The 15,140-nt window shown below is 43.2% G+C and overlaps 1 protein-coding gene across 4 annotated transcripts in view; it reads left to right on the top strand.

Annotated features, from left to right (window-relative positions):
* The window catches only part of PHTF2 (putative homeodomain transcription factor 2), a 165,334-nt gene that overhangs the window by 126,147 nt on the left and 24,047 nt on the right, over positions 1-15,140 (top strand). For 3 of the 4 annotated variants that reach the window (XM_067564535.1, XM_067564534.1, XM_067564536.1), the window contains exons 14-15: positions 6,444-6,530; positions 8,479-8,634. In XM_067564535.1, the coding sequence (XP_067420636.1) occupies positions 6,444-6,530; positions 8,479-8,634 (243 nt within the window). Of the gene's footprint in view, positions 1-6,443; positions 6,658-8,478; positions 8,635-15,140 lie in introns of those variants that run through there. The other variant, XM_067564537.1, reaches the window with a different exon arrangement.

The following is a 15,140-nucleotide window of genomic DNA, read 5'->3' on the forward strand; positions in this document are numbered from 1 at the left end:
AGCTATTCATAGGATTATGCAATGGAATGATCTCAGCCAATATCCCCAGTGTTGCCCACTGCACTCTGCAAGCTAATATGTTCGTCAATTTATCAAAGAAATTGATATGCACCACCTTATTACTTCAAATGGAATCTCTAGCACACCTTAAACCAAATGCACTGCTTTAGATAAAACAAATGTATTAAGTAAAGAAAAATTTTAAGTGACTATAAATCAGAGGCAAGCAAGTCAGTTGTGATAAAGAGAAAACAAAAAGCAAAATGCATTCTAAACTAAGCTTAACACTTTCAGGAATCTTACAAACTCAGATGACTCTCACCACAGGCTGGCTGGTCTGCCTCCAGCCAGGCCCTCCCCCTGTGATCAGCACTTTAGTTGCTTGGTGGCATTTGTAGATGGAGGTGTGTTAAACGGGGACCAGTTCAGATCAATTCATATGCCCACAACTGAGCACCCCCGTGGCCATGCTAGTGAAGACCAAACATCAATATCTTCAATACAGAGCTATTGTTTATTGAAAAGCAGATATCCAAGAAAAATAGAAAGGACTATACAATGCCTCCCCGCAAGCATAAACCCTCAGTACTATGCTGGCCGCACACAGAATCCTGACTGGTAAGCAAAGCGTGATAGCTACCACTCCTAGGTGATGACTGTCTCTTCCTCCTTCAGGTTCCCTCAGGTCCTTGGTCTATTTTCTTAGCCCCTTGTAGTGGGGTTTTGGCTACCCGAATGCCCTCTGATCTATGATCCCTCGGTTCAGGGTCTAGATTACCCCGGGGCCCTCTGATCTTAATCCTTCTTCTGTCTGATGGTATCACTGGCCCTATTGGATATATGAGATATAAATAGAAAAGCTAGATACCGTGTGATCTTCCCAATACTTATACTGTCTTCCCAAAGAAGTCACATGTCCCCGAAATATGCAAAATATACTTTGTCAGTGAATTATGTGGCATATCCCAATTAATTCATAATTTGGGAAGAGGCTGCGAGGATTGGCTGATATTCACTTATTGTGGACTACTCTCCTCCAGGCACCTGATGTCATGTCATTCTGTAGGGTCAGTTGACCCAGATAAGCTCGCACTAGATTAGTCATTATACGCCTCAACATGTACACACCAGGCGAACTGGCCATTGGTTGCCCATGACCATTGGTCTTCCACATCAGCATAGCTGCTTACACAGGATCTGGACAAACATTTGTGACACATTAATGCCAAATGCAAGTTTGGCCTTTTCAGTGATTTTCCACAGTCTAGTGCTATGAGGCCCTGCTCCTCTAGCACTCAGGCTCACCAAACTTGTCCATTGTGATACTATATAGTGATTCAGCATCGTCCCAACAAGGTGGAAGAGAGAGAGAGCAACAGAATGGTTCTTCTTTTAAAATGTTCCTTCTCCCCTACGGCGAGTACATTTACTTGAACAAAAGATACAGGCTAGATGGACACCTACTGTATCCACTCTTCTCATCAACCTTTTAGAATTAAGAGTGGTCTGCAACGCCTGCCAACATTTCTTACCACTCCTCAAACATGAGACGATACAAATGATTAAGCTGCGGCTTGACAAAACCCTTGCTAGGATTATTTAGCTGAGGTTAGTCCTGCTTTGAGCAGGGGGTTGAACTAGATGACCTCCTGAGGTTCCTTCCAACCCTATGATTCTATGATTATCGATAATCTCACCTGCATGTACTATATCGACAGGCAAGGAGGAACAAGATCTCATTCTCTGTTTGGAAGCAATCAAGTTATGGAACTTTTGTATCTAAAACAACATCTGTGTTTCAGCTGCATTTCTGCCCAGGCATCAAAACATCACCGCAGACATAGAATCATAGAATCATAGAATATTAGAGTTGGAAGGGACCTCAGGAGGTCATCTAGTCCAACCCCCTGCTCAAAGCAGGACTAACCTCTGCTATATCATCCCAACCAGGGCTTTGTCAAGCCGCAGCTTAAAAACCTCTAAGGATGGAGATTCCACCACCTCCCTAGGTAACCCATTCCAGTGCTTCACCACCCTCCTAGTAAAAAACTTTTTCCTAATGTCCAACCTAGACCTCCCTCCCTGCAACTTGAGACCGTTGCTCCTTGTTCTGTCATCTGCCACCACCGAGAACAGCCTAGCCCCATCCTCCCTAGAACCCCCTTTCAGGTAGTTAAAAGCCGCTATCCAATCCCCCCTCACTCTTCTCTTTTGCAGACTAAACAAGCCCAGTTCCCTCAGCCTCTCCTCATAAGTCCTGTGCTCCAGCCCCCTAATCATTTTTGTTGCCCTCCGCTGGACTCTCTCCAACTTGTCCACATCCTTTTTGTATTGGGGGGCCCAAAACTGGACACAATATTCTAAATGCGGCCTCACCAATGCCGAATAGAGGGGAATAATCACTTCCCGTGACCTGCTAGCAATGCCCCTCCTAATGCAGCCCAATATGCCATTGGCCTTCTTGCCAACCAGGGCACACTGCTGACTCATATCCAGCTTTTTATCCACCGTTACCCCCAGGTCCTTTTCTGCAGAGCTGCTGCCCAGCTCGTCGGTCCCCAGTCTATAGCTGTGCATGGGATTCTTTCTTCCTAAGTGGAGGACTCTGCACTTTTCTTTGTTGAACCTCATTAGATTTCTTTTGGCCCAATCCTCCAGTTTGTTTAGGTCACTCTGTATCCTATCCCTACCTTGCAGGGTATCTACCACTCCCCCCAGCTTAGTGTCGTCCGCAAACTTGCTGAGGGTGCAATCTACCCCATCCTCCAGATCATTAATAAAGATGTTGAACAAAACCGGCCCCAGGACCGACCCCTGGGGAACTCCGCTTGTGACCGGTTGCCAGCTAGACATGGAGCCATTGATCACTACTCGTTGAGCCCTATGCTCTAGCCAGTTCACTCTCCATTTTATAGTCCATTCATCCAACCCATACTTCTTTAACTTGCTGATAAGAATACTGTGAGAAACCGTATCAAAAGCTTTGCTAAAGTCAAGGTATATCACATCCACCGCCTTCCCCACATCCACAGAGCCAGTCACCTCATCATAGAAAGCAATCAAGTTGGTCAGGCATGACTTTCCCTTGGTGAATCCGTGTTGACTGTTCCTGATCACCTTCCTCTCTTCCAAGTGCCTTAAAATGGATTCCTTAAGGACCTGCTCCATGATCTTTCCAGGGATTGAGGTGAGGCTGACCGGTCTGTAGTTTCCCGGATCCTCTTTCCTCCCTTTTTTGAACATGTTGAGCAGGACTTTTTCTCACGAACATGAATGGGAACGAAACATGAGCATTGTGACCCATATTCCATCAGTGAGGCCATCCTACCATACAACTGTTTGCCACTCAACAGAACACAACCCATTGCCCCCAATTTTCCTCCAAAGCATGACTGGGACAAGGATCCTTGGGGGATGTTTTTCTCATGACTGGGAATGGACCGCTACTATAAACACTCCCCACTTTTGCCCTCCTGTTTCAAGTCTTAAGCAAGATACGGGAAGACTGGTCTCACATAATACTAATAGCCCCAGCTATATCGACAAGTATGGTACACCTACCTGCTTCCTATGTTGCTATGCCGGCCCATCAGTCTTCCTCCAGCATCGTGGCTCCTTTTACAGGACATTAAGCGTATTCGCCACACCAATCCACAAACACTGTATCTGAAAGCGTGGCTCCTTCTTGGTGCTGGGGACTGGAAATAGCCTGCTCCGACCTAGTAAAACACATCTTATTACATAGCAGATGTGACACCACTAGACTTATGTACACACACAAAAGGAATAGATTTCAACATTGGAGCGCCCCAAAACATGTTGAGGCAGCTCATGCTCCATTACCACTCATTCTGGACTATTTCCTCCAACTCAAACAAGGCGGACTAGCCAACATCTCAGTTAGGGTACACCTGGCTGCTATTACTACTTTTTACCATCCTATCGAAGGATACTCTGTATTCACACACTCCCTTGTTAAGCATTTTACAAAGGGCATTCAAAATCTATATCCACAGATACAAGCCCCCACCCCTACCTGGGATCCAAACCTAGTCTTATGCTCTTTGACAAGCCCCCCATTTGAACCAAAGGCAATATGCTCATATTTACATCTAGCTATGATAACTGCTTTTCTCATTGACATCACCTTGGCCTGATGGGTGGGAAAAATCTCAGCTGTTATGGCATACCTGCTGTATACTGTGTTTTTTATAAGGACAAAGTGACACTTCATCCGCATCCCAAATTTCTACCCAAAGTCATAACTTCTTTTCATTTGAACCAACCTATACACCTCCTCTCCTTTTTTCCTAAAAACGTTGTAACCAATGAGACACAGTTGTTCATACATTGGAGATAAGGCATGCATTATCATTTTACTTGGATAGAACTAGACCATTCCAAAAATCACCACGTTCATTCATATCCTTCACTGGGAGGTCTAAGGGCGATACTATATCAAAACAGTGCTTCTCTAAATGGATTTCACAATGCATACGCCTCTCATATGAACTCCATAATAAACAGATTCCTCCCTCAATAAAGACACACTCCAACATACCCATGAAAATAGGAGAGCATTGCGACATGTCTGGAAGATTAATCAGTTTGGACTCTGGAAGACCAAAGAAGAAAGCATTATTCCAGAGTTGAGTGCCCTCCCAGAGAATGCGTTTCTGGCAGCTTCTTCTCATCTCTGTCAAGGGAGCTCCATTTTAAGCAGCTCTACTGATTGCAGCGGTGGTAGTATGGAATAATGAAAGAGGCAATCTCTAAAATAACATTGGACTAAAACGAGATAGGAGTGCTTTAAAGGTCAAAATAAAAACCTTGAATTCTATTTGGAAGCCCACTGCCAGCTAGACTAGCTTGCAGAGCCACTGATGTTATCAGACAGAATGTTATCAGACCCTCTGGACTAATTTTAGCTTCCAATGGTCACAAAGTATTTTCCTAAGCACAGTGCATTACGGTCATCCAAAGAAATTGTTTAAAGAAAAAAGCACAGAACCAATTTTAGTAGACCCTTAGATTGTTTATATAACTGTGTTCAGCCTATCAAGAGCCAGAACTTTGTTTTGCTGTAACCTATGAAATCGACTGATAAGTGGTAAACTATGATGTCATCCAAAAATAATTTGTCAGTGCTCCTCCCATGAATTTTGTGGATACATTTATTGCTTTATGAAAACATTGCCTAAAGCCACGCAGAATGCCAATACATTCCGTTGTGAAGCTTTCCTGGATAGTTTTGCCAGAGCAATTCCTTTTTTTATTTTACAATTCTGCTATTCCAGAGCTTCTTTTGAGCCTACTACACCAACTTATGCAAACCGTGGGTTATGTAATGTGGGGAACTGAGTTATGTAATGTGGGGAGATATTAGGAGGCAAAGAGACACTCCCTTGACACAGCTTGTATATTCTATTGTTATTCAAAACATTGAGATTTTTGAATGACATTCACATGTGCCATTTTCGTTTCCCTCTTTTTCCCCCTACAACTGTCATACATGCACCCATATATATCTTTGTGCTAAGGAAAGGTGTTCTCAATATTCACTTTGATCCTTATTCAAAAAAAAGTGGAGTCATTGGATTCAGGAGAAATGTTACGTCTTGTTTGTTCAGGTTTATGCCTCGTGTATCAAAAACTCCTACATTTCTCATCTTCATGCACCAGAGAAATAAAATTTTCAGAAGGGTAAAAAAAGTAGGGAAGTAAAAATAATGTACGTTCATAATGTACATATTTTTCAATTCAGCAAAGGGCACTCAATTCTTAAAGGGAAAAAACCCAGTTTATTACATGATCATCTTGCTTGTGTATTAACTGGCCATTAGATTATTGAAAACAATAAAACATGCCTTTTCACACACCTTTTTTTTTTTCCCCTCCCTCCTTTATGGGAATTTTCATGTGTAAAAGCATAGTATGGCTATGTGGGATAATCTTTTGGTATCCCAGTGCAGTATCACTGTACTGAAAGAGATTGTTGCACTGATAGATACATTTAGGTGGCATCTTGGCAGTAATGGTCTGTATTCCAACTCTGCTGTCAACCGAAGTGTAGTTCCTTGCTCTGGCCTGAGGTGGAATATCTTTTCCTTTCATAGGGCAGTTAGAGAAAACCATTAAAGTGGAGGCAACTTTTGATCACTGAGGAATTGAGCGAATCAGTGTACTAGTGGTGAAAACTTTGTAGTCCATTATAGTTTCCCTGAGCCACCCATTTCCCCTTTCTTCTTCATTGGTAATGCATTATCTCAGGAAATATTATTGTGTAGTTATACTGTAAAATTAAAATACAACATTGTGTATTTAAAGTTCTAGGTTACACCATTGTGAGCTCCGAACAGCCTATGCTGGGGGTGTAAACCTGACAAAGTGTCATGGTCAATGACTTCAGAGACTTTCACTCAATATTTTTCCCTTATTTTCAGCGGCGAGGTCCTCAGCGGTCAGTCGATGTAATAGTTTCATCTGCCTTCTTATTGACTATCTCAGTTGTATTTACCTGCTGTGCTCAGGTGAGGAAACCTCATTTATGTAGAGGGAGCCAACACTTTAGTATACTTTTTAAAAAATGTTTCACTTTATAAGCAAGTCTTTCAGGCTGGAAGACATACAGTGAAAATAACGAACATATGGTTAGTGCCTTTTCACAAAACTAATTTCTACTATATATTACTCAGTTTATCTCTTTTAGAGATTTAACTTTTTAACCAGCAATGTATGGCTAAATGTATTCTTCCAAGAGTATAAATTAAAAGTAAATAAACTGACATAATTTTTTTCAATCCAGTTTTTTCCTGTCCCTCATGAATTTTGGATCTTAGTGATTTCAGAACACAGCCTATCACCTGTTAGGGATGGTCTAGATAATACTTAGTCCTGCCATAAGTGCAGAGGACTGGACTACATAACCTCTCAAGGTCTCTTCCAGTCCTGCGATTCTATCAAAAACCTGTTTGCAGGCATTCAAGTAACAAGATTAATCAGGAAGTGATAATTGGGATTTTAAACGTATAATATAGTATTATTCAATGAGATATTTTAATTGCATCTTAATTATTAGCATTCACAGTATTTGTATACTGTCTTCTATTCCTTTCATTCTGTTCCTATAGATTGCCATTCTGATTTCTATGAGAAATTGGAAATGCAATGGTGCTGTAGCCATATTGGTCCTAGGGTATTGGAGAGACAAGGTGGCTGGTAATATTTTATTGGTCCAGCTTGTATTGGAGAGAATGCTTACCCAGAGCTCTTCTTCAGGAAAGATTGTATTGTGCAGTGTTCTAGTATTAGCCTGCCCTCTAGTGGAATACATAATAAGCAAATGTATGTTTACATAGTCTAATAGTTACTGAAAACGCTTGAATGTCTGCAGCTAACCATTGATCATTTGAATCAACTAGCTATAGTTTTTCCATTTCCTTTTTAGCCAAAAATAATTTCACTGCCTTTTCTTGGTATATAATATAAATAAGGCTACAATTTTGGCATGGAGACTTATAGTAAATTTTATGGCAGAGGTGTGGAGGGGAGCGGGAGATAAACAACAGAAGGTCACACGAGGGAGCCCCTCCCCACCAGCCCGACCCTCCTGGATGCTCTGCTCCCCTTTGCCCACTCCTTACCTTACCCTCCCTGCTGGTGAGCCTGAGGCCCTTGGGTGACCAGTCTGTCCCTCTTCCTGGATTCAGATGGTCCCCAGCACCTAGAGGAGGTACTGCCATGGTTGGCAGCTGGCAGGTGATTACCAGCACGTTACCAGCATATGGCATGACACAGACTGGGACCTGGCTGCTGAACAGTTGGATCAGGCCATGACACATGTCCTTGTGGCCTAGTGTTTAAAAATGGGTGCAGAGGAGGAGAGTGGTCCTTTGGCTCCCCACCTCTTTGACTTAGGACCTGTAGAGCTGGGCTCAGCCCCATGGGACAGGAGCTGCCACTGTGGGCTTGTCCTGTCTTTTGTTCAGATTCTGAATTACTGTGAACACCATGATCTCTCTCCCAAAATCATAACGTTAATCATAAATATTTTAATATGAACATACTTTTAAGTTTAGTAACTTTATTTGTATTTAGTATTCTTTTTAATCCAATTGAGTAAGTATATTGCTATTTTCAAGCAAATGTGATAACTTCAGGAGTTCAAATTTCATTTTGTATTAAAACTGCCTTTTATAATATATTTTTTGTTGCTTTACTTGCATGCAAAAGAGAAACAAAAGTTTCTAAATTTCTCTCTTCAGCCCTTATATGAAAACCTATCTTTGTTAATAGCATGTTTATTTTGGAATATAAATTAATTTTAAAAGTCTATAACAAAGTAAAAACCAGATCCATATTTTATACAAGAAAAAAAATATTAGGAACTAAGTTTTTATCTTATTATAGCAATCTAAACATTAACCTATAATTTGAAATTCAATAACTCTTAATTTTGCTTTTTCTCTTTACTTTCAGTTGCTTCATGTGCATGAGATCTTCCTTGATTGTCACTACAATTGGGAACTAGTGATTTGGTGCATTTCATTAACTCTCTTTCTCCTAAGATTTGTTACACTTGGATCTGAAACAAGCAAAAAATACAGCAATACCTCAATATTACTTACTGAGCAGGTGAGAATGTACATAGACCTGCATATTTCTCTCCACATGTCTTCAATCTGGGAGTCCACAGGCCATGGACTTTAAATAGCCCAAAATTCAGTTAAATCATGGTATTAAAGATGCATACAGCATGTTGCTCACTTACCATATTTTCCCTACTGCCAAATCTAGAGTAATTCTGGGTAAAAAGTGCTTTAAGCTTCATGTTGCCACTCCACAAATCTTACAGTAGTCTTTTGCAGGCAGGTTGCAGAAGCTGCTGTAAAAGCTGCTGTTGCCCTAGTAGAATGGGCTTCCCATAGGAAAAAGATTTTTTAAAAATTAGACACAAGGTGCACGAGGTGCATCTTTTATTGGACCAACTTCTGTTGGTGAGAGAAGCACGCTTTTGATCATACACACTGCTCTTCTTCAGGTCTGGGAAATGTACAGTGTCACAGCTAAATACAAGCTGGAACAGATTGTTTAGCATAAGTAATTAACACATTTTAAGGGGCCATTCAAGGTGAAGTGATCCGTTAATATCTGTCAGGTCATAGGTGGGTAAAAGGGGAAAAAAGATGGGGGTAGGATGTAAATGGGTTATAGATAGGTTTTGTGATTCATTACAATGTGACTATTCAGTCCATTATTTTTAGTATCTAGCAAAGTTATGAATTTAAGTTCTCAGGCCCGTCTTTGATGGTGTTGCGCAAGTGTCCTTTGAGGATGAGGACTGAAAGGTCAGATATGGAGTGATCGCTTTGTGGAAAGCATTCACCCATGGGTGATAGCGTGCTTTTGTCTTTTATCATTTGTAGGAGCTCATTTTAGAGCATAGTGATTGGTTTCAACCACACAGTTGTTATTGGGGCATTTAGTGTACTGGATGAGATACACCGCATATTGTGAGAGGCATGTGTAGTACCCATGGATCTTGAAAAGTGTGCTACGGGGGGCCTTGATCATCATAGCAGTACAGCTATTTCTATATCTGTTTTGTATCTGTTGTTCTGGCAGGATCTGGTGCTGTTTCAAGATGCTGTGTTTTGGTCTGTGGGGCGCTTGCTTCTGATGATGAGCCTGGAGAGGTTGGGGGGTTGTTTGAAGGCTAGAAGAGGGAGTTCAGGAAAGATTTCTTTCAGTATGTGGTCCCTATCAAGTATGGGTTGTAATTGTTTGATTATACGCTGTATAGGCTCCAGTGTGGAGGTGGTAGGTGAGGTCGAAAGATGGGGCGGATTGCACCCTCAACAAGTGTGCAGATGACACTAACTGGGAGGAGTGGTAGATATGCTAGAGGGTAGGGATAGAATACAGAATAACCTAGACAAATTGGAGGATGGGGCCAAAAAAATCTGAGTTTCAACAAGGACAAGTGCAGAGTTCAGCACTTTGGACGGAAGAATCCCATTCACTGCTACTGACTGGGGACTGACTGGTTAGGCAGCAGTTCTGCAGAAAAAGACCTGGGGATTACAGTGGACAAGAAGCTGGATATGAATCAACAGTGTGCCCTTATTTACAAGAAGGCTAACAGCATATTGGGCTGCATTAGTAGGAGCATTGCCAGCAGATCAATGAAAGTGATTATTTCCTTCTATTTGGCACTGGTGAGTATTTGGAGTATTGTGTCCAGTTTTGAGCCCCCCACTATAGAAAGGACATGGACAAATTAGAGAGAGTCCAGAGGAGGGCAACAAAAATGATTAGGAGCCTGGAGCACATGACTTATGAGGAAAGGCTGAGTGAATTAGGCTTGTTTAGTCTGCAGAAGAGAGGAATGAGGGGGTATTTGATAGCAGCCTTTAGCTACCTGAAAGGGAGGATGGAGCTAGGCTGTTGTCAGTCATAAGAGATGACAGAACAGGGAGCAATGGTCTCAAGTTGCAGTGCGGGAGGTCTAGGTTGGATATTAGCAAAAAGTTTTTCACTAGGAGGGTGGTGAAGCATTGGAATGGGTTACCTAGGGAGGTGGTAGAATCTCCAACCTAGAGGTTTTTAAGGTGTAGCTTGACAAAGCCCTGGCTGGGATGATTTAATTGGGGTTGGTCCTGCTTTGAGCAGGGGGTTGGACTAGATGACTTCCTGAGGTCGCTTCCAAACCTAATATTCTGTGGTTCTATAAAGGAGGGTTCATTTCTGTATTGAAACACGTTATCTTGCGGTATTTGGGTGCTCTGTTCCATGATGCAATCTACTACTCTGGTGGAGTGTCCTTGTTTGGTGAAGGCGGTTTTGTGTCTGTTAAGGTGTATATCCCTAACTTGCTCCTCAGAACGTATTCTGTGATATCTGAGTGCCTGCCTGGCTATGGATAACAGATTTCGTGGTGTGTTTTGGGTGGCCTGGTGTGCTTGAGCTGGAGAAGGTAGGGGTGGTGATCTGTGTTTCTTGTATGTAGTTATCTGTGGGGTTCATTGTCGAATCCTGATCTTGATGTCCAGGACACTGTTGCTAGTGTGAGAGTGTTCGAGAGCAGAGGTTCTCAAAGTGAGGGGCATGAGATGGATCCTGGGGAGGTGCCATGGATGCCAGGCTGAAAGCGGGGCCGGGCAGTGGTGGGGACCTCAGCGCCTCACACAGGCGGCCCTGGACAGGTGTTTGGGGTGTGGGACCCTTTGGAGGGGAGCGGAGGCGGGAGGAGGATGCTGGTGAAGCGGGGGACACTTTGCTCAGCCGCTGTAGCCCCCTGCCATTGCTGTGCACGCTCCCTGCTCCTCATGTTGGTTCCGGGCACACTGCTATCACTCCAGTGCTGTTGCTACCAGCAGCCACCCCGCCGCTACCGGGCACACCAAGCTTCTTGCGCCTCTGCACAAGGAGCATCCTTCTGGTGTGCTCACTTTTGCTTCCCGCTGGGGAGCAGGACAACCTGGTCCTGTTCCACTTCTTACTGTGGGGGAGGGGCAGTCTGCTCCATCTGAATGGATAGGCACACATGACATGCTGCTGTTGCTGCTCCTGGCAGCCACTGCCACGGCCCACACCCCTCCCCCGCCCCTACCGAGTATGCTCCCCCCGCTGCTGCTACAGTTGCTGGCACTCCCGCTCCCCTGCCACTGCTCCCTGTGCCGCCTCTGCTCCCCTGCTGCTGCTCCTTGCACTGCTGCTGCAGCTGCTGCCGCCCCTGCTCCCCGTTTTTTTCTGAAAGTGGTGGGTGGGGTGTTCGGGGGAAGGGAAGGCGTGATTGTGACGCAAAGGTCCATGGGGGGCTCCATTTAAAAAGTTTGAGAACCAGTGTTCTAGAGAGAGTTTAATGGATGGGTGGTTGTTGAAGTTGTGGTGGAAATCTATGAGCTGGTTTGTCATCTGTCCAGAGGATGAAAATATCATTGTTGTATCTCAGGTATATCATTGGTTTCATGGTGCATTTGTTCATAAATTGCTCTTAAATTTGGCCTATGAAGAAGTAGGCATATTGGGGAGAAAAGATTTCTTTTAACTTTTTTTCCCTCTTACTATTTTTTTTTTAAAAATGGTGCCCCTTAGGCTAATGGGACATTATGAAAGCGGCAAGAATTCTGTTTTTAAAGGGCTGTGCACTAGCATCTCTAGTTGTTGTCTTGTTTATCTCTGAGTTTGAGGAGACTGGAAGAAACACCTTGAGGATTCAAGACTTTCAAAACAGTGTAGGGAGGACAAGAAATACTCTGATTCATATTGAGCATTGGAGGAGGTATGAGAATCCAGATGTCTGTTGTTAAATAGCACTCAGCACAAATGTCATGTGGTATGCATGCAGTATAGTCTGCAATTCACATTACTTTTACCAGCATGCAAGCTAAGGTGGCATCAGACCATTTGCTTAAGATTAATTGTTACATTTGTTCTCTCCATTGCAGCTTCATGAGATTTAAATGTGATTCTCATTAAATTCATGGACCCTCCCTTTGAAACTCTGGCCGTGTACTTCACGCTTTGTCCTTTGAAATGGCTTCTTGTTGTTGCTATCAATTCTGGGAGGAGTGAGCATGAGTTCCAAACTGCCTTTTCATTTTTTTATCCATAAAGTAAATGTGGTATATTGGCCTCACTTTAGTGCTCTTGCTCAAAGTGGTCTCTGATTTTAAAATGTTAGATTAAATTGGTTTTTTAAAGTATTTCAGATCCCCTTTAATCAGGACAAATATTGAACCCATGAATTAGTGTAAAAGTGCATGAATGGAAATGTGGAAAGGAGAAGATAGAGAAATTTATTAATTTTTTTTCTCCAACCCTGTGATGAATCTGGAATAGCTTTGCCCACAAGTTAGCTCTCTGCTCAGTTACTTGTTAGGTAGAACCTGAGTTATCATGGTTATTTGCAGCATTTGGAGCAAGATTCAGAAGCAGTCTAAATGGCTTATCTTTTTCTATTCTGACCTATTATTTGCAAGTAGAGGTTCAGGTATGTGTTGGCTTTGAAACCCGTTCTACTAGAGCAATGTCACCACCTTCACCTTGCCTGCTTAAAATGTCAATGTGAGTTTTGCAGAGTAGCTATGTGGAGCCTGATGCACACTCTTACTCAGCATTATTCTTTACAAAAGCTGGAGCTAGTTACTCTTCAGCTCTCCTCCTGAGGCTGATTGTTGCTGCAGGCTACTTCCATGGAGTGAGGATCTGTGAAGACAGTTTCACAGGGGAAAAATTAGATTGTTTACCAATAACTACAGTCATATTATATCACCTTCACAGGCTATCCACACTTTGGAACAACTTTTTCTGGACAGGCAAACAGGAATTGGGGATGGGTCAGGCAAGGGCTGAAACTGTCTGTCTCTTTCCTTTCTGAGTTTTATATGCATAGCAACACATCCCCCTGGGTTAAATTCTGTCAAGAGTTCCAATGTATGTTCAGGCTGTAAACTCTAGGACCGCAGTTCCCAACCTTTTCAAGTGTGCAGACCCCTCTTCAACCTCCAGACATTTTGCGGACCACCACATGCTGCTAGTTGTACAGTAAATTAACAGTAGTAGGTTTTTAGAAACTATATGAAATTATTTTTTATTTGAAATGGTACATTTCCTTGGTGAGGATATTTTTTTTTTTCCCCCCTTGGAACCCCTGTAGTAGCCTCATGGACCATCAGGGGTCTGCGTACCACATGTTGGGAGTCGCAGCTCTAGGATAAGGGTCTGTGGAAGCAGTATATTCAAGGAACTGCAATTCTTCTTTGAGTGGCATCTGCAAATTCACATTCATGGGATAGGATGAGCTGATTATGCAGCTCTGATGGTGAAAACATTTCACAGCAGTGCCTACTGGAACATTATCATGCCTCTCCTTACTGTTCCTGAGCAGTGGAGGGTGAGGCTATAAAAGGGAGTACAGCGCTCTGGCCACCTCATTTCCTTCCAACTGCAGCAGCAAAGAGACCAGAAATCTCTCTAGCCCTAATCCATCTCTTTGAAGACTCAGTGCCTTAGTTAGGTTTAATGTTAAAAATTCTTCTTTGTTAGAAATTCTGCGTATTTTCACAAACCTCTGGAATCTGGAAAGCAGTGTCCATTGGGGCCACTTGCCCCTCCTGCTCCTTCTTGTCCTGGAGGGTTCCAAAGATACAAAAGGGAGAGTGGCCCCAACTACCCCTCAATTCCTTTCTAACTGCCGAAGGTGCTACATACAGCGTTGTCGATGCTTTCCTCCTCCATTTTTCTTTTTTCCTCTCTCTTTTTCTGCCCCTTTGAGGCAAATTTTGTTCAGTTAGTCAGATTTGTCTTTTAAAAGACATGAGGAGAATCACATCCAGGATGGGCTTTCATCTGGACATGCAGGAGCGAGGGGGCTGCCTCACAAACCCCTGCTTACAGGGAAGTCTTGCCCCTCCACAGTGGATGTACTGTGGGGACTTAGCCCTCTGTAAAGTCACACATGCCCCATAGGTGGGGAGTGTGGAGGCAAGAGTAAGACCCAGAGGGGCTTGAGAAGCTGCCACAGGGCCCATGTTCAGGCTGAGGAACAGATCTTAGAAGGGTTGGAGCTACTTCTGTGGCACCCAAAATGGGTCGGACAGCAGAGAGTGGAACTGAGGGGTTGGAACAGGAACAGGCAGGAAACCATTTAGTCTTAAGTCCACTTCCTGCTCCCACTTTCCAAATGGGGAAAAGACAAGGTCACAGAGCAGATTCATGTTTCCCCAGACCTTTCACTCCCTCCTCCTACAGGCTCAGCAGGGAACATAACAGCCATACTGGGTCATACTAATGGTCCATCTAGCCCAGTATCCTTTCTTCCAACAGTGGCCAGTGCCTGGTGCTTTAGGACTATATTTACTAAGTTTTATAAAAGGTCTAGTGAACATCTCTCCATCAGGCAAAGATCCAACCATTGTGTCCATTGAGGAACCTTAACCAAATCCTTACTTAATTTAGGAAGCCTTCCTGTGAACCTCTGAATGAATGTTCCATATGTGCATCAAAGCAATATTTGTTATAGCCATAACATCTGCCAGAATGATAAGCAAACTGCAAGCCCAGATGGCAGATCCATCCTTCACAGTGTTCCACAAGTGGTTCTTCTTCCTCACCCTAAGTTAGTACCCAGAGTGATA

Source organism: Emydura macquarii, unplaced genomic scaffold (genome assembly GCF_026122565.2).
Source record: "Emydura macquarii macquarii isolate MOO-44397 ecotype Brisbane River unplaced genomic scaffold, CSIRO-AGI_Emac_v2 contig_2636, whole genome shotgun sequence".
NCBI classification, from domain to species: domain Eukaryota; kingdom Metazoa; phylum Chordata; order Testudines; family Chelidae; genus Emydura; species Emydura macquarii.